Source organism: Miniopterus schreibersii (assembly GCF_964146895.1).
Source record: "Miniopterus schreibersii genome assembly, chromosome: 16".
In the NCBI taxonomy this organism is placed as follows: Eukaryota; Metazoa; Chordata; class Mammalia; order Chiroptera; family Miniopteridae; genus Miniopterus; species Miniopterus schreibersii.
The window spans coordinates 8,669,642-8,689,879 of NC_138116.1; the positions used below are offsets into that span (position 1 = coordinate 8,669,642).

Sequence of the window (20,238 nt, forward strand, 5' to 3'; positions counted from 1 at the left end):
ATGGTGCTGTTTATATTAGTTTGTCACAAAAGAAGAATTTTTTGAATTAAATGTCGATAACCCAGCTCCTTCTTAAATCTTTTTATCAGCTCTCTCATTCCCGCACCCTGGCATAATGACACAGGCATTACGTAAACAAGGCACCTCAGAGGACTGCTTATAAAAATCCAGGAGGAAAGATAAATGTGTGATAATGCACTGATATCCTGAAATATGAGGTGCAGGTTTGTATTTTCTTTGTGGCATCGGATATTGGTTTTCGTGGTTTATTGACCTGGCAGGGAGAGATCTGACGAAACACCGAAGAACTTTCCACCTTTTTTTAAAAAAAAGAACAAACCTCCCTGTCTACATAGAGAAATCAGGACGTTGAATCTCAGAGCCAGAAAGACTGAGGGGTTAGCCAGTCAGGTCCTTGCAGAACCCAAGTCAGATCCAGCCCTTGTAGGTAAAAATACACATTACCTTCCCAAAGGAAAAAGGAATTGGAATAATGTATTGCTGTAGAGTCACTCTCAGGCATATCCCCAGGCTGAGAAGACAAGGGGAGGAGCCAGTCTGTGAAATGTGACAGTCATGTTCAAAAAGGAGCTGATGTTCTCATTGCCCGTGTTGAGGTTGGCAGCTTCAGAATGCATTTGTATTCAGTTAATCACTCTTTCCCTTCTGTCAGAATCTTTGTCTGCCGCATGTCAGAGTCAGCATTGCATTGCTTGGGAGCTTCAGCAATGTGAATTCTCCACAATGCTAACATTAAAGACAAGTTTAAGGTTAGGGCTCTGTGAGCTAGACAGCGCCCCTGGCATGGTGGGAATCAGGGCGTCTCATGCAACATTGTCACTGAGGGAGGTCATGAAATGGCTCTCCGGTCTGTTCAGCTCGACACCTTCAAATAAGCTTTCAAACCAAAGATCCGTCAGATATAAAAGTCCCTGTCCTTTTAAGAAAAGCTCTTTCATAATCATAAAAATAGAAACATTGTTAGATGGCCACCTTTATGAAGCAGGTGAGCCACACTCACTGGAAAATGACATGTTCCCAGGCTTCAAAAAATTGTGTGATAAAATATACGTCACATAAAATTGACCGGTTTAAACATTTTTAAGTGTATAATTCAATGGCGTTGAGTGCATTCATGTGCAGACATCACCACCAGCATCTCCAGAATGCTTTCATCATCCCAGACTGGAACTCTGCACCCGTTAAACACGAGCCCTCCAGCCCCCTGGCAACCACCATTCTACTTCCTGTCCCTATGAATTTGACTATTCTAGGGGCCTCATATAAGCAGAAGTTCCCAGGCTTTTTATAATATTTTGGCAAATGTTTGATCTGACGTCCATCTAATACAGTTTTTACAGAAGGAAAGGCAGATGGTAAGGTTTCCTTTGTTAGTTTGTTTTTGTTTTGTTTTGTTTTGTTTTGTTTTGTTTCTGCATTGTGCAGGTGGATGGCAGGTGCCTGTTTCCCTTACAGAACTGTAGCATCACAGGGCAACGAACGAAACAGATCTTCAGGTCCCACTCAGACAGTGTGTTCCCAGACCCAAGGAGCAGTCGCTCCAGCGATTCATGTACAGTTTTATATTTTGTGAAGCATTTTAATTTTAAGTTTTTTTCTCATTTGATTCTTAACCATGTCCTGTGAAGTATTTTGCTAGTCCCATTTTAATGGGAAGAAACTGTGGCTCAGGTAAGTAAATTGTCCAAGGTTACAAAACTAATCAAAGGTGGAATCAGGGCTTCGGCTCCAGGTTTTCCATTTTAAAACCCCAGTGCTTTCCACCGGAGCACAGAGCACACTGTGAACAATTATCACCTCTCTGGAGGTCCAGGTAATCGCCAGTCCTCAGGAGGGAGGGCTTCTCCAAATAGATCCCTAATTACCAGTGCTCCACCTTGCTAGCTTGGAAACACTTGGAAACCGTGGGCCTGGCTCTGTCACCTGACCAGCCAGCCTCTGAAGTCTTGGTGTGACATAATGACCTGCCTCTCAATCCCCTTTGGGCTTGATTAGGGTCTTGATCAGCATTGTTCAATAGAAATAAGTGCAATAAGCCACAAATGCAAGCCACATACATAATTTTAAATTTCTTAGTCTCCACGTTTAAAATGATAAAAAGAAATAGGTAATTTTAAGACTATATTTTAGTCAGTGCAGTATACCCAAGGTACTATAGTTTCAATATGTAATCAATATAAAAATTATTAAAGAGCTATTTTATTTTTATTTTGGGGGGATGTTATCAAGTCATCAAAATACATTGTGCATTTTATACTTACAGCAAACTGAAATCAGATGCTAAATTTTCATTCAAGGTACCAGATCTGAATTTAGATTTCATAAAATTTCCAGTTGAAAAAGTAGACTTACATACCCACGCAAACATGTATAAAAGTTTTCTAATAGGTGATTTGAGTGTCAGTTTTGAAATTTTAATTAATTAAAATTAAAGAAAATTTAAAATCCAGTCCCTCCATTGCACAGGCAAATTTTCAAATGCTCACTAACCACATATGGCAAGTGGCCACCAGACTGGACAGCACCAATCTCGGGGAACAGCTAAGGCTGGCCCAGACTAGACCCAATACCAGTGAACTAAAATGGGAGTCAGCAAACTTTTTCTGTCAAGGGCCAGATAGTAAATATTTTCAACTTTGCAGGCCATACAGTCTTGGTTGTAACTACTCAACTCTGCTGTTGTATCATGAAAGTAGCCACAGAATGAATGAGCTTGGCTGTGTTCTAATAAAGCTTTATTTAAAAAAAGGGGGTGATGAAAAAACAGGTGCCAGCCCACATAGTTTGCTGACTGCTAGACCAGAACATTTCCCCTAGTGCCTTAGCTGTGCTGTGGGATTGCAGAAAACAGTGGCCCCTAGCCTCTGGCATTCTGAAATGAGGGTGTTAAAATCTGGACTCATCTCTTTCTTCCTGTGTGTAATTACAATTTGGGCACCACTTGGCAGTGCACCCGAATCCTGCGTGATGGTCTATCTTTCAGACAGTCTTCAGTGGGCTCTTTGCGTTTCATGAGGCACCTGCTTCACTGTGCTTTGAGGTTGTGTATGAAGGGTGGAAAAGGCTGGAAGAAAGAGTTTCAACAAATGCATGAATAGTGCTGTGAACGCTGTGGGAAACTCCCAAGAATACCAAATTGTATCACCCTCTACTCTTTCCCTCACCCACATAGCCAGAGGAATACAGGCAGGAATCACGCCCACTTCACAGATGGAAAAATATATGATACCACGTTAAGTCAGAGGACTGGTGTTTCTCCGTGATTATTAGGTTATGTGACATCCATCCATTTTGATGGTAAAGGCCTGCCTTTAGGTTCCAAGTCACATTGTCAGGAGATAACTCCATCCGGAGTCAGTGATGTTTATTGCAAAGCAGAGGTTTTGGGACTAACGGAGAAAGAAAAAGAGGACAGGAAGGGAGGAGACAGGGGTTGGTTGGAAGCAGACAGATGGCTGCCCCTTGGTTCTTTGGGGTGGAGGAGTATGGGAGGCTATGGGGAGCAGTTAAGTGAAAATCAGCCTTGTGAGTTGTGTTAAGCCCAAAACTTTGGGTCCAGTAGTACATGGCGCAACTGGATGTTCACGGTGATGGTGATGTTCACGGTGTTACTGGTGCTCCGTTAATAATTGTTTACCATACTCAGGGATGTTGGTATGGGGTCACCTTTTCTAAAATCAGAGTTGGAGGCTGAACTGTATTAGGTTAATTGTGCCCAGCCATGGAGTTTGCAAAGTGCAGACTGATTAAATCGCTTGGCTTTTCCAGGTACATCTTGCAACTCTGCCTTCTCTCAAATTTTGCAGCGCTCTGTGCAAGTGGGAAAGATTTGAATCCCCGTGTCTTTTACTGTGGAGATAATTACTTGGGGTAGCTATTCTGACGATGGCTCACATGGAGGCCCAGCCCTGCGGTGCTGAGCTGTCTCTAACTGTGATTGCTTGTAATGATGATTATCCAACCTCTGGAATTATAACAATAGATTTTACAAAGTTAGAGCATAATTGCTCCACAATTTCATACATGAGCACAGTTCAAACAACTTTGATCTTTCAAGTGATATCAGGCTTTTGTTACTCATCTTCTGAAACAGTCGGGTTCAGAGGCAGTGGCTCTGAACGATCCCGTCTTTAATCACTGTGAGGCTTTGATTTGTTGAAGCAATTCACCTGTTAAAGACATAAGGGCTAAAGTTGGGTGGAGAGAAAAAGAGCACAGACCTGTGGTGTTAAATCCAAGCTCTGCCACCTGGAAGCCTTGTGGCATGGAGAGTATCTAACCTCTCTGAGACTCAGCTTCCTCGTCTGAAAACACCCATCTGCATGAGTCATTGTATTAGAAATGAACACGAAGCACCTAACTTATAGGAAATCAATTAAGCTATGTTCTGTCACCCCCCCTGTCATCACCACCATCACTATCATCATCACCATCACCACCACCATCACCACCACCATCACACCATCATCACCATCACCATCATCACCATCACCACCATCACCATCACCACCATCATCACCACTACCATCACCATCACCATCACCACCATCATCACTATCATCATCAGCACCATCATCACCATCAAGTGTCTGGCTTTAGAGTCTTCGGAGTCCTGAGTCTTGGGATTTGGCTGTGTTCATTTGATGTATGATTTTGTTTGCAGTTGGTGATCAGGGATATGCTATTTTCATTGAACTACGGATGGAACTTTGCAAAAAATGAGTATCAAAGAAGAAACAGGCCTCCTAAAGGTGGAACATTTTGACCTGGTCACCTTTTTGTACTGAGCAAGTCCTAGTGAGTGCTGTCACCTCTCTCTGACCCAGTGGTTCTCTTCATTTAGTGTGCATTTGAGTGAGATTCCCAACTTCCCTGTCCCCCAGAGTCTGAATGTAAAAGGACTGGAATGGCCTGGGATTCAGCATTTTTAGGAGTGTGTCTGGTGATTTTTAGGCAGATGATTCAAGGTCCATCTGACTTGCTCTCTCCTCCTAACTGAGAAATGCATGTGTCTGTGAGTCAATTTGTGGTTTATAAACAACAAAACCTTTCCCTCTGCATGGCCCAGCTCCAATGTCCACAACCAGCCGAGCAGACCTGATTCATTTGGGAAGGAAGGAAGTGACCGCTGCAGAGCCCTTGACCATCTCATTTTGTGGGCTTGAGTGTCCCCCCAGCCACCACAATGTCACCTACATCTCTGCGTCCAACGTCAGTCGGTTGCTCCCAGACTGACGTTATCTTAGTGAGCTAAGGCTGATGTCTGCCCTGCACTAGCTCATTCAGGAGCCCTGGGAATGATCAATGAGGCCGGGCAGCCTGGCCCTCCTCTTAGTGCAGGTGAATCAGCTGCCAGCTGCCTCGGCCCGGTCCCTTCACGGGGCAGGAAGCACTTGAGCTGAACAGAGTCAGGCTGACTTGTGTATGGCTAATGGCTTTTCTTTGTCATGCATTGTCCTTGATCCCCTATATTTTTCATATGTGGGTGGTTGGAGCTACCAAAGACCATCCAGTGGTAGACTTGTCCCTTCTGCCAAATCCCCCACTAAAGCCCTTGACAGAATTTTGGTTTAGAGGTAATGGCTTCAGAAGCAGAATAACACTTTTTAAAAAATTGAGGTGAAAATCACATAACATAAAATTAATCATTTTTAAAGTCAATTCAGTGGCATCTAGCCTATAACAATGTTGTGCAATCACCACCTCTCTCCAGATCCAAAACACTTTCATCACCCTAAAAGGAACCCCATCCTGTACCCACTGTTAGTTATCGAGGGCTGCTGTAACAAAGCAGCACACACAGGGTGGCTTCGACAACCGGAATCGTGTGGCCTCACAGTTGTGGATGCTGGAAGTCCAAGATCAAGGTGTCAGCAGGCGGGGTGGGTTCCTTCCGAAGGCAGTGAGGGGAGGATCTGTTCCAGGTCTGTCCTTGCCTTGCAGGCGGCCGTCTTCTCCCTGCATCAATTCTCCTCCTCTTCTTTCTGTGTGTGTCTGTGTTCAACTTACCTCCTTGTATAAGGACACGAGTCCATTTGGATTCGTGCCTCCTCTGATGTCCTCATTTTAACTTGATCACTTCTGGAAAGACATTCTGAGTTACTGGGACTTCAACATAGGAATTTTGGGAAACAATTCAACCCATAACACCCATTAAGCAGCACTGTATCGGCGCTGTTTTCCTTTTTATAGCTGAATAATATTTCATTGTTGGTAAATACTTATTCTTTTGAACACCAAGTACAAAGCAACTGCCAGTGAAGGCTTCACTCTCTGGGCAGCTGAGGATTGTGTTAGAGGTTCGTGTGCCCCTCTGCACACGGTGGACTGTTGATCTCATGGGTATAGCGCACAGATCTTAATCCATAAGCTTTTTCTTACTGTCTTCCTCCTTGAAAGAGTGTTAGTCTTTGTGAGCAAAAATAAGAGTAAGAACTTATTAAGGGGAAGCCAAGTCATGTTTCTGATTCCAGAAATTGTTTTAAAAATAGATTTTACCTTTGATTTTCCTCTTTCCTCTTCCTGCTCTTATCCTCCGAGCTCTCCCTCCTCCCAAACACACACACTTGTGTTAAAAGTATGTTAATAGGAGAGGATAAAGGCGGGTAAATGGTGATGGAAGGAGACTTGACTTGGGTGGTGAACACACAATACAATAGACAGATGCTATATTACAGAATTGTATGCTTGAAACCTATATAATTTTATTAACCAATGCCACTCCAATAAATTCACTAAAAATTTTTTTTAAAGGGCATTTTAAATGCCAACCATCCTAGGGAAGGGCGTGGCACAGATAGGGAAGCACTGCCCTTTGAGAAGACCCAGCCACCCTCTGCTCTCGTCGTCATGGTTACTGGCCCTGGTCCCTCGGGCTGGCCTCAGACCAGGGCCTTTCAGATTCTCTTCACACTCCCCTCCCTGCACCTGTCTCGGAGTGAAAGTGGGATCTCTGACGTGTGTCCTCTCAGCTTGGGAATCAGTTGCACTGTTGACTTGTGCATTTCACCTGCCTCCTTAATTTATAATCTCTCTCTCTCTCATGCGTCCTTGCTGGTCTCGGCTCTTTTGGGAGCAGCCCAGAACTGTCACTAGTTTGCTGTAGACACAGGACCCTTTCCCCCATCCCATCCCATCCCATCCCATCCCATCCCATCCCATCCCATCCCATCCCATCCCATCCCAGGGCCCTTGATGATGAGGACACTGTGTGTGCTGTGGGAAGGACCACAGCAAGTGGCATTGTCCTGCCTCCTGACTCTTCTCTACTTCCTCTCTATCTGTTTTTTCTCCATTAAATGAGTTTTGCCACCTTGAAAGTTCGCTGGGTGGAGAAATGCCTGCCAGCCCCAGGGTTTTCAGAGAGGCAGGGAGAAGAGAGGAGCAGCTTGAAAATGAAGCCAGGACAGAAACTGTTCATGTTCTGTGTTTTTCCATATCATCATTTTCCTGGAAGCGCACATGGCTTCTGAGACCCCAGGCTGGAAGGCTCCACACTGTTGATGGAATTGGACAAAAGCAGTTAAAGATACTGTAATTTTCCTCATTGGAGATCAGCCTTTAGAACACAGGTTTCACTCTGGGGTTGGGGGCTGGGCATCTGGCGGTTTTAAAAAGTTTCCAGGTGATTCTGACATCCAGCCACCTTTGAAATCTGCCTTTTCAGGGGACAGAGCCCTCCAGGAGAGTTTGAACACTTTGCTGGAGGTGATGGAAGAGACAGGTGACATCTAATCCTCTTGTGCCCAGCAATACAGTTAATTAGGCAGAAAGAAGGGACAGAGAGAGCACATCCTGGCCTGTGTTTTGCTGAGAAAAATAGGACTTTAGCTCCACTTAACCCTGTAGGACCAGAGTGGGAAGGGAAACTCCCTGTTGCCACTCCATGGGCTGGTGGGCTGCCAACCTCAAGGTGATGCAAAATGTTCACAGGAACACGTTGTTTCTACATTCTGCTCACGACTTGCAGCCCTCACTCACAAGGAAAAGGAACACCAGGCCTTTTCTCTCTTCCCTGCTCTCTTCCCTGAGCAGAAAGTGTTGATGTTAGTCATTTGTGGCACCGTCGATGGCGGGTGTGTGTGTGTGTTTTCAAAGGTGAGCAGTGGGGCTGACCTCCATCTCTGTGTTTTGCAGTACAAAATCGGACAGCTGTACATGATCAGCAAGCACAGCCACGAACAGAGCGACCGAGGGGAAGGGGTGGAGGTCGTCCAAAATGAGCCCTTCGAGGACCCTCACCATGGCAACGGGCAGTTCACCGAGAAGCGTGTGTATCTCAACAGGTGAGTGGTGGCAGCTTGCATCCAGCCTGTGGGCTCTCTCACCACATGGGAGCCCCTCCCACCTGGCCCCACAGCACCACTGAGGTAAAGGCTGGGTCTGGGATAAAAAAGGTGACTTGGAAAATCATCACGTCCACCCTCTGCATCCACCAGTCTAGTTGCTTCCAACAACAGAATCCCCGTGTACTGCAGAATAGTCCTCAACTGCATTTCATTAAGAGAAGCTTTCCTCTCACCTCTCCCACCCCCTGAGTGACAAGTTAAGATGAAATCTGATCTTAAGGATTAAAGGACTTTGTCTTCTCCTTTGGTTCAGGGGTAGTAGGAGAAGGTAGCATTGCCTGCAAGGTGCAGAAAAGTGTTGAAGATGGCAGCGTGCCATTGGGGTCTTGACTTGGTAAGATTTCCCCTTTCTGCCAGGTGATCACTCAGGTGTCTGCAAAGGGAATTGACAACACGAACAGTTACCTGTGACCAAAGTATGATGTGCAGTGCTAAGGTGGTTTTGTTTTTCAGGTGGACCCCTCCTTCCCACTGTGGAGGTAGTCACCTCTGCGTTGGAAGGGTAAAGATTTGAGGATGACAAAGCAGCACTAATCAGGACTGCCATTTCCGCTTTACAAAATACAGACCTTAATCTCTTGCTATTTTCTTATCACTCGTGGCATAATTGATTATTGGTGCTTGTTTGATCTTTTCCCCATTCTACGCCTCCGTTCCAGCCCCTTTCTTTCCTCTCCTTTCCTGAGTCAGAAATTTGCAGTCACATGCCATATGGAATATATTATATTGAAAGCAACTGTCGACTAGAACTAGTGTGTGATTAGCCTGGGCTTTGCTATCATTTCCATGAATACTCTTTATCCCCACGTACAGCCTCTCCAGTCAGCCCATATGTGATTATTCAGAAAGCATTTTGGACGCAATAGCTGGACAGTGCCCCCAGTTTATTCCCTGACCCATTCTCCGTGCTTTGACCGTGGTCAGACAGTTCTGAGTCGAGCCAGATTGGGATTCCGCCATTCTCATGTGGCCTCCACCCTCTGACAGGCTGAAGTTGACTCTTCTTTCTTGATGGAGAGTTTGGGTCCTGCCAATAAGTGTGTGGAAATCTCTCAGGCCGAGATCCTGACAGTGAAGGCCTTGGGCTTATTAAACCAACACATTTTAATCTGCCCAGGGGTAGAGTACCAGGGATTTCCTGAGTCACGATGAAATGCAAATTAGATTGATCCTGTTTGTCTACTTGGAGCTGTGAATTCCCAGGGCTTAGAACCAGTGCAGCCTCCAGCCAGCTGTTGATTTGCAGGAATAGCTGAGTTCCAGGTCTTGCCTGGGGATGGCTTCCTTACAAAGACAGGTTTTCTCAACATACGGCTTTGGCTTGTTAGTGCGGACGATATAATTCAAATACTGAGCCGGGATCATCTCTGTAGAGCAGAGAAGCGAGGGAGATGTGAGAAAAATAGGTACAGACCTAGGGAAAATTTCATTTCTTGGCAGCCGATTGACTTTTCCCAAGTTATTGCCTGGGGAATGTTCTCTATTTACCAAATTCAAGAAAAAATTTTAGAAAACTTTATAACTTTTCCTGAAACAGAACGAGAAGTGCCTAGCTGTCTCTGTCATGTCTGTTTTCTCTATCAAAATATATGGTATTTATTTTAAAGGCAAGTAATAAACAGCAGTAAGAGGGAAATTTGTTATAAATAGAATATCTAGATTTCCAGGAATAGGAACTGGAAAGATTAATGTGGATCTTCCCCCCACCACCACCACCTCGTATGACAAACACAGGATGAAATATAACAATATAAAGCAGAGTTCTAAACAAAGAAAGGGAAATCCTCAGGTACAAGAAATAAAGAGGAAATTCAAACCAGAACGGAAAGCAGATGAGCTAATGCTAAGGAAGCCGGTGGCTGTCAGAACTGAGTATAGGCCTCACATCTAGAGGGTGCCACACCTATAAGGGGACAAGGTATGTGGCCTTGGCCCATGCAGATGGGAAATTGGAACTGAGAATCGTGCATAAAAATCGCTTTTGACAATGAAAGACAAAGAGGTTACAGAGACTCATACTGAAAGAACTACTAAAGGATGTACTTGAAGGAAAAGGAAATTGAATCCAAGAAGTAATAATAAGAAGTTGGTAAACTTCTGGGCAAATCTGAATAAGCATAGAATGTTTTAAAATATTAATAATGAGCAATTGGGGGTATATTCATGGAATTTAAATAATAGCAATAGCAGAAGATGAGAGGATAGTAATTATAGTACAAACACTCTAAGCTGCTAATGTTGTTTAGGAAGAGAAGGGAGATGTTGATTCATTTAAATTTTTCTTCCCAATAAAAAGAGGAAGATGTTCTAGAGAGGAATGATCTGCTGCTGAGGAAGGGGAGGAAGAGGCTGGTGACTTCTGGGAAGGTAGTGAATGTTGCCTGGCTCTTGAACCTTGACAGCAAAACTGAACAGTAACAGTACAGAAAGGAAACTTACAAACCCATCTCAGTTAAGAACATAGATGTGAAAATTCTCCGTAAAACATTGGGAAATCAAATACCTCAGAGTGTAATAATAAGTCATGACTTGATCAGATTTATCCTTGACTGTTAACATCAGTATGAGAATTCAACAAGATCATTGGGTATAAAATCCACATACAAAAATCACTAGCAGTATTATTATACAGCAGGAGCAATAAGTGGAAAATACAAATTTTTTAAATTCTGTTTGCAATAGAAAAAGAAAATTGAAGATACCCACTAACAAATTTACAGGACACACAAAATCTTTCCGGAGAAAAATATAAAATGGTAGAGGACGACATTTTAAAAACCCTGGACAGCCTGGCCGGGCGTGGCTCAGCAGTTCAGCATGGCCTAGGATCCAGGAGATCATGGTTCGATCCCCAGTTGGGGGCATGCAGGAGGCAGCGAATCAGTGACTCTCTCATCATTGATGTTTCTCTCTCCCTCTTCCTTCCTCTCTCTGAAACCAATAAAGATATATTTAAAAGAAAAAAAATTTTTAATAAAATAAAAACCCTGGACAAATAGCAGTAAATGCTGTATTATCAAGTTGACGTCAATTCCCAAATCAGTTATATATTTAATGCAAGTCTGATTAAAATGGCAGCAGGGTTGTTTTAAATGGAATTAGAGAATATAATCCTAAAATTCCAAATGACTATAGCTTTATAAAAGAGCCTTGATATCTAGTAGGGCAAGTCCCTGCTACTTACTCCACTTTTCTAAAATTGTTCATATGAATTTTAGGATTAGAAACCCAAGTGACATGAAAAATGACTGAAGAAACCAAGAACGTTTAGCCTAGAAAAGCTTGATAATAGATAAAACTGGATAATGGTGTAGCCTGGGGAGAAGTATCAGGCCTGTGTATTCTATAAGACGCCTGGAGGGCCAACTGGACAAAGAGTGATGGGTGAGAATGCCAGCAGAAAGGTTTAGGCTCTGTTTAAGGAAGAAATCTCCGAATGCAAGTCGTCTCAGAGCACAGTAGGGTGCCTTACGGTCATTTATGCTGTCTCTGGGGGTGCCTGAGCGTGAGCAGAACACCCAGTCTTCAGGCTGTCCCTGAGCAGATACAAATATCAAATAGGCGGTTAAACTGGACAGCCTTTCAGATCCTTTTCAACCTGAATTTTCTGTGCTCAAAGTATGTTTCAGGCATTATCCTAACTCTCCTCCAGCGTCCGTAAGTGAGGAACCAGTGAGGCCCAGGGAAAAGCACTTATTCTTCCCTTTGTACAAATCTAAGCTAGATCCATTCTTTTATCATTTACATGGTTCTGGGCATGTTCAGAAGAGTATGAGCACGCATCTTAGAAGCAGGGAGATTGTTGTTTAGTGAGAAAGGAAGAAAAATTGATGTGTGACATCGCATGAGTGGTGTCACAGAGGAAAACTTTGCCTTCACCCACTTAGAATGAGTAATTGGGGGCCTGCAGATTAAATGGTAACGGACTGATTAACAGGGGAAAAGAAATTTTTATGTGGCTCAATGGGTGGTTAGAATTTGGGGCTTATATACCATTTTAACGGGAAGAGGAAGGGGAGAAAAGGCATTTATGGGGGGAAAAGGTGACTTTTATGAAAAATAAACGGCGCCTTAGGAGAGTGGATAGGAGATGTGATCATTTTGTGACAATGTCTCTTTAGACGATTTCATATCCTGGTGTTTACTTCTGGTCTCTGGCCATAGGAGTCCTTCTTCTCTGGTTGTAAAGTGGTATCTCGTGGTTTTGATGAGAGTTGAATTCCTTCAGGAGGCTCTACTTTTAGGCAGATAAGGGGAGTTCAGAAAAAGCAAACTTGATTCTCCAGTGTCTTCAGCTCTTAATAATCCTTAGGCCACTGTGGCATATTGTGGACCCCTTCCCTGGCTACAGGAAAGTGGGCTCTGAGAGTCCAGCTGGCAGTAGTAAGATGCTCCAGTGCCCATTTAATAATTTACACAGACAATTTTCATTGTCCTGAATTCGGGAGCTGACAAAATAACCTGAATCTCATTCAGAAATTGCTTTTTAAATTTAATATCCAAAGCAACTATTAGAGGGACTAGAAATGCTCAAAGCCTACGTAGTCAGGACCTACTCTCTGAGTCTGTCGGGGCAGAAAGGACATTCCATGGAAGGATGTTCATGGCCTACAGAATTCTCTGGAGAATGGGCAGCTCCAAGGGGCCAAGAGCAGCAATGATGAGAACCATCTTCAAGTAGAATCAGACTGTTTCATTCTTTATCACCCCCATGGCTGCCATGAGTAGGTCTGAAGTGTCCCTTATTTCGTTTTATCACTTGTCCCAAAATCCCATGCCTAAGGCATCCCATTGAGTTCCCAGTCCCAGCCTGAGACACCCCTAAGTGGGGAGAGGAACTTCTGTTTTCGAAAGCACGATACCATTTTACATCCCCACCAGCAGCATATGACGGTCCGATTTCTCTACATGATCAGTGACACGTGTTATTGTCTGTTTTGGTTATAGCTGTCCTAGTGGGTGTGAAGTGGTATCTCCTGGTTTTGATGGGCATTTATTTCCCTAATGCCTGGTGATGCTGAGCATCTTTTTATGTGCTCATTGGCCATTTGTATGTTTTCTTTGGAGAAATGCCTCTTGAAGTCCTTTGCCTATTTTTCAGTTTGGTATAGTGTCTTTTATAAGTGCCATTTATCCTCTTAGTGCTTGCTCTCATCTCCCAGGGATGATGGGCTTGCTCTAGCCTCTGGCCCTTCCTACGATGTCTAATACGCTCTTGGGTACACAGTACATTTTGGTGGTTGCCTAATACATTTAGGACATTGCATTAGTGCCCATACATCACTACATTTGGTGATTGTCCTTTGATCCAGTTTAGTGAACCAAATAAGTGGTATTTCTTGGCTTGTCTTCAAAAATCCTGGTTTCAAATAGCATCCAGGGAAAGGAGGCAAGATACTCATCAAACCCTGGAATAGTGATTCTCAATCAGACCTGTAGCCCAGAATCATACAGGGAGGGGGGCTTTTTTGTCCCCTTTTCCTTTCACTTCATCCCCAGCACCTCTCCAGTCCCTTCCCATTGAAGCCATGAGAGAGAATCAGGGTGGGGGTGGAGGTGCCTTGGGGAAGAGATGAAGCCTATTTTAGGCTTGTTTTTCAGTCATGAAGTGTCATGCTCTTCCCCACCACGGCTGCTGGATTAATTAGGCTGTGCTGGCAGCTGCCAGTCAGGGAGGGTTGCCAGCTTCCAACAGTGATTCTGCCTAATGCCTGAATCGATTTGCACGGAAAGAACATTTCTCCTGCTACATGGTTCTTGTCTTCCAGGGCAACCTCTCCTGGCCCAGAGTGGCTCTAGGTAGGAGAAGGTACAATTTCCATAAGCCATGAATCCTGCTTAACTGGACAGACAAAGCCACCAGCTGGTCACTCTACCTATCAGCTCCTTGATAGAGCTTTGTTGCCATGGCTTGGGTCTGTCTTCCATATTTCCTCTTCCTGTTCTCCCTGATCTGCCCCAGAGAAGGAGCCCAGTGCCCCAAGCTCATGTGGCTTGCCTCTGCAACACCACCTCGGCAACGGGTCATAGAAAAGTGCCAGAGCCAGAGATTCCGACCTCAGAGCTTGTGTCCAAGCTACTTTTAAAGACTCTGCATGGTCATTATTGGATTCTGAATATCCAGATACAATCTTCACTCATTCAGAAAATATTTATTGAGCATCTACTATGTGCCATGTGCCAAGCACCATTCTAGGTTCCGGCCAGGCAGCCATGAACAGAACAAAGACCTCTGCCCTAGTGGGGCTTGCATTCTAGTTGGGCGTGCCAGACAATACACAGTAGTCACAATATATATATAAAAACATGACATACTTTAGAATATTTAAATCTTCTACATAAATATATATTTGATATACTATTAAATAATTTAATTAATACTTTTTAAAAATATAATACTGGGACAGGTAGAGCATGTAAAGAACTTCTTCCAGACATACTTTTCAGTCCTTGCTATTCTGTTCTGTCCCCATCTCAGTTCTTAAGAACATGTGTGCCAGGCGTTCTCACGCTGACAGGCCCCAACCTCCTTTCTGCTCCTTCATCTACTCCCCTGGGAAATCACAGAAGCAGATGTTTAGGCCTCGTTGGGATCATAGCATCCAGTGAAGTGGTCTTCCATCTCGGTCCCTTGATAGATGATGTTGACGCGTGAGGACTGCCCTCTGGGTTCCTCACAGCAACCCAGCCCAATCCCTCTCACGCCATCCGAGCGGAGCCCTCCGAGAGCTGGCCTACCAGGCAGGCCTCTTCCCAGAATCCCAGCACAAAGTGTCCTTGTAAATGGGGAGAGTGGCGGTGGTATCCGAGGTCAGGGAACTCCGGTGGGTGAAACCTGGCAGCCCTCCCTCTCACAGGTGATAGCTCTGGTCTAGAAACCGTTCATCTCTTTGCTGCCATAGAAAGAATTACATTAAGAGCAGAACTAAAAGACCAGCCAGAAAAACCATTAAGAAGAGCAAGTGACTAAATCACAGCAGCTGCAGAAGAAATGTAAAAACCTCAGAAATTACTGTATGTGGAACTGGATAGGAATAATTGATTATGACCCAGAAATTGTCAAATGCCAGGTTTGGGCACAAAGAAGGAACAAACAGTCAGAATATCCCTCCTGGGCCAGTGGGAAAATGAGGGTATGAAGGCAGCTAAGTCCTTTTAAAGTCACTTAAGTGAGCTATAGTTGTTTGAGTGTCGTCTCAGCATCGACAGTGTCAGGGTTCAGGTGCACTGTGCTGGGGAGCATCCCAGCTCCGTTTCCATGAACTCGAGAGGGGAGGACTGTCTTTCTGCTAGGAATACTGATGTCCAGAATTTCCAGTTAAGACCATCGTAATTCTGATCCCTGTTGAGAAAATGAGATTAGACTTCATTTAGACCACATTTGGCCTAATGATGTTTAATACTTCCTGGGGCCAAGTGATACTCCCAAATGTGTATAAATTGTGAAGTGAGATTAGATGTCGTGGAGAAACACGGTGATAATCTGGATTATAAAGTGCCAGCAGCTTCTAATGGAGGGATGTTTTATGTTTCAGTTCCACAGATTCTTTTGAAGTAGGTAAACACTGTTAACCTGAGACCTATCCTGATTATGTCTGCCTTGGGGCCTTCCTCTCAGGTCAGCTGTGATGTAGGGAAACCTGGGGAATATATATGAAGGCTGCAGAGACTGTATTCACTTATATCCAGGGCTGGGTTGCTCAGTCTTGGCACTGTTAATATTTGGTGCCAGATAATTAATTCTTTGTTGTGGGCACTGTCCTGTGAATTGTAGGAAGTTGGGCAGCAACCTGGGCCTCCACCCATGAGATGCCAGCAGCATACCTCCACACAGCCCTGCCAGTCGTGCCCACCAAAAATGTTTCCAGACTTGACCAAATGTCTCCCTGGGGGGGGGTGACAAAATACCAACCCCCACCACCCTTGAGAATTACTGCTTTAGGATGACCTACAAGCCATCCCAGTTTGCCCAGGACTGAGGAATTTAGCCTATGGGACTTCCATTGCTAAAACCAGTACAGTCCATGTGAACTGGGAAAAGTTGGTCTTTAAAAGTAAGAAGGCCTTTGGGGAGGCCTTCCACGTCATTCCACATCGGCACGCTTTGTGATCTTGTAAAGGCTTTAGAGCCCTGGCCAGCTTGGCTCAGTGGTTAGAGCACCGGCCCATGGGCTGAGGGGTTCTGGGTTTGATTCTGTCCAAGGGCACTTACCTCAGTTGCAGGCTTGCTACTCGGTCTGGTTGGGGCAAGATTCAGGAGGCAGCCAATCAATGTGTCTCTCTCACATCAATGTTTCTCTCTCTCCCCCCCCCCCCCCGCCCCTCTTCCACTCTCTGAAAAGCAATGGAAAAAATAACCTTGAGTGAGAATTTTTTTAAAAAAGGCCTTAGAGGCAAGCGTCCATCTTTTTCCTCAGTGTCTCTAAACCTGAATCGTGGTGAGAATGGGCCATTGGGAGCTCTGGTCACGGCCAGTGGATGAAAAGAACGTGATTCGAGTCACGCTGCCTTTTCTAGGAAGAGAGGTTCTTGTTTGACACCTAGTAGTGCGTTTGAGTGACAGGCGTCTCCTTAGAGCTGTAGGCTGTGTGACAGGATACATTATGAAAGTGACAGCAGCAGTGGGGACTAATTTAATCCCATCTTTGTTTGCAGCCCCGATAAATCATTACTGCAGGGAAAACTAAATTTTACTTTCTCAGACAAAAATGATTTGAATAATGATGTGCTCTGGGGGAAGCAGGGCCTGAGAGAAGGTCTGTTCGTGGGCTTAGAAATATTTAAACTGACATATCATAGAACTTGTCGCAGATGCCTCCTGTGCCTGGCCTGGTAAATGACTCGCACCAGAAGGGCCTCCTTCCCCAACTAATTAGGAGAGTCACATAAAATCAAACCAACCGTCTTGGCTGAATGATTGTGTTTTTTAGGGCATTTCATTGGGAAAGGTAATTGACTATAGTGTTGTGTATCCTGCAAGAGCTGGTGAATGAAGCAGCTAAAATAAGGATTGTAGACTCTAGAATCCTGACCATTTACAAATGGGAACAATCTCTGTGTGAGTGGAAAACTGCCAGTGTCTTTCATATTCCTTCCAGAAAATGATTGCTGCTTAAGAATGTGCTGCTTCTGCTGGGAAGCTTTCTAAATGATACAGGGAATGAATTATGGAGGGAGGGGGGCTTGGGTCTCAGAGTGCCATCCATGCCTGAGGAGCCTAATGGATCTGGGGAGGGGTGCGGTGTAGATGGAACCCCTCCCCCAAGGAGGACAGTGGATAGTGGGCCCTAGTGTGTGTAGGGATTGACACCTATGACTTTGTCTAAGCTAAACAATGCCCAGCCTACTTTGGGGAGACCCTGCAGTCCTGTGTCAGCCCATTAAAAGCCCAGGACAACCACTTGTCTGTGAGTAGAACCCACTTCTTCCTACCCTCCCTGTTGCCATATTACGCTGGGGTTGAGGGCAAAGAGGAAGAAAGCCAGGGGAAGTTTTGCATATGACCATTTCCCTCAAGAGGACCCACTGCAATCTTCCCACACTCGAAATCAGCCCCAGTTGCACTCCGACTTCAGGGACTGAAAGAATAAATCACAGGCAGAAGCTATAACAGTGCCTGTTGGAAAGCAGCCTCCCTTTTGAGTGGTGTGAGTGTAGGGTAAATGAGCAGTTACCGCAGAGATGATTTTATAGGACTGAGCCGTTCTGCATTAGAGCAGTAAGAAGAATTGTTATGTGAATTCTGAAGCTCTCTCCCCGCAGCCCACCTGAAGCAGCAGTGGTCTTCGTCACACTCACCTGGCTCATGGGAGCTTTAATTTCCCCTTTGTCTTAATCCTGAGAAATGGCCCAGAGCTTTGGGTTAGGTCCAATTGGCCAGCCATTGAAAGTACATATTTGTCTTTTAAAGAGCAGGTCCTGGATATTGTCAGAAACTGGAGAAACAATTTGAAAAGACATACAAGGTTCACAGTATTTTATTGGCTCTGGTTGTCACTAAATTCCTTGTCCAGGAGGGATTAGGGATTTGGGGTTCTAGAAGCATAACTCCCCCCCTTTCTTAGTTATATCAGCTTGGAATTCAAACCTGCCTCGTGGTGTTCCTTATTGCCAACACGCAGCCCTCAGGAGCTGAGTGTCTGCGTCATCTCGCTGGTCTGACGTCAGTGTCCCGGACATTTAGCTGTAGGCACCAGAATAGGAAAGAAACAAAATGGTAGTATCTGGAAAGACACAAAACTCCAGGGTGTACTGCTGGGGGTGCAGGGATAAAATTGTGCAGACATATTTAAGGAATATATAATACTATGTATTTAAATGTAATATTTAAGGAATTCTCTGGGCCTGTCCTATGCTGTAGAGTTTGCCTCTGAAGGGAAACAAAACTTAATTAGTCTTTGGTTTACAAAAGGCCTTGGGACCTGTGGGCTTGGGTTTTCTTTGTTTTAGGAATCTGTTTTCTGCACATGCTTGCCTGGGTCCCTGCTCCAGAGGCACGGCTCTGTCATCATATTTGTTTTCCAGGGCTGCGGCAACAAATTGCCAAAAACTGGGTGGCTGAAAACAACACAGATTTATCCTTTTACTGTTCTGGAGGCCAGAAGTGTAAAATCAAGGTGTCGGCAGGGTTGGTTCCTCCTGGGGGCTCTGTGGGAGAGTCTGTTTCGTGCCTCTCTCCTGACTTCAAGTGTGTGCGGCAGTCCTTGGCTTGTAGCTGCATCGCTCCAATCAGTCTCTGCCTCCGTCTTCACATGGCCATCTTAAACCTAGAGAGACTTCATCCTGAGATCCTTCACTTGGTTACATCTGCAAAAACCCTATTTTCAAAGAAGGATAAGTGCACAGCTTAGGATGTGGATCCGTTTTGGGGGAGAGACACAAGTCAACCGACTGCAGCCATCAAGTGGTTATATTTTGTTTCCCTTCATATCTCTAAAGTTGCTGCTCTCTATTGCTTTAGTCTACTTTCAAAACATGGCTCATTTGGATTGTTAAGCTGACGTCTGGCTCTAACATTTGCCTCTTTGCCCCCATATTCATGTTTAAACATCCCTTCATACTACTTCTGCGTATCACTCCTAGTAGACAAAGGCCAGGCTGGCCAAACCCTATAAACATAGCACCTCCCAGCCACTGAATTCTCAAGTCCTTGTAAATAAAGTCCAAGAGGACAGGCTTACAATCCTATGAGGTCCCCACACCAGGCTGTAACCTTCTGCCGTCACACATCTGAAGAGCACACGAATATGCACAGAAAACGATAAACTATGGTAAAGACCAGAGGGGTGGGGAAGGGGTGGCCGCACAGAGAAGAGCTGCCTCAGAACTCCTCGGGTCTCTCTAACAGTCAATTTATCCAAAAAGATATGGTAGCAGAGTAAGGCTCTGGACAGACTCTGATTGCGTTTTATTTCTTTTTTTTTTTCTTTCTCTTAGCAAATTGCCTAGCTGGGCCAGAGCTGTCGTTCCCAAAATATTTTATGTTACAGAGAAGGCTTGGAACTATTATCCCTACACAATTACAGGTAAGTCCTTTGTGCAACCCGTATGTTACTTGCAGCAATAAGATATAACAGTTCAGATTTCACTGAGTTCAAGTTTGTTATCCCAGCAGAGACTCCTAACAGCCCCCCTCCTCATTGACACCACCCCCCCACCCAAAGAACATCTTGACTATAATTTATGTAAAAGATTCTATTGGGTCCTTCTGTTCCAAACTACATCGTGATAACCTCTACGCTGATGCTGAGCTAGAAACTGTGGCCAGGAAATTAGGAAGTTTAGTCCCTGCCCTCTCAAACACATGAAAATTCAAGATCTCACTTGAATGTCATCATAACAGGCTCTTTTTATTGGTTTTGAAAGCTGC

At 44.6% G+C, this 20,238-nt stretch overlaps 1 protein-coding gene across 6 annotated transcripts in view; it reads left to right on the forward strand.

Moving 5' to 3' along the window:
• Positions 1-20,238, forward strand: part of PITPNC1 (phosphatidylinositol transfer protein cytoplasmic 1) — a 190,203-nt gene that overhangs the window by 93,136 nt on the left and 76,829 nt on the right. For 4 of the 6 annotated variants that reach the window (XM_081162710.1, XM_081162712.1, XM_081162711.1 and 1 more), the window contains 2 exons: positions 8,158-8,306; positions 19,806-19,894. In XM_081162710.1, the coding sequence (XP_081018836.1) occupies positions 8,240-8,306; positions 19,806-19,894 (156 nt within the window). In that variant the 5' untranslated portion in view covers positions 8,158-8,239. Of the gene's footprint in view, positions 1-8,157; positions 8,307-19,805; positions 19,906-20,238 lie in introns of all 6 variants that reach the window. The other 2 variants (XM_081162714.1, XM_081162713.1) reach the window with 1 other exon arrangement.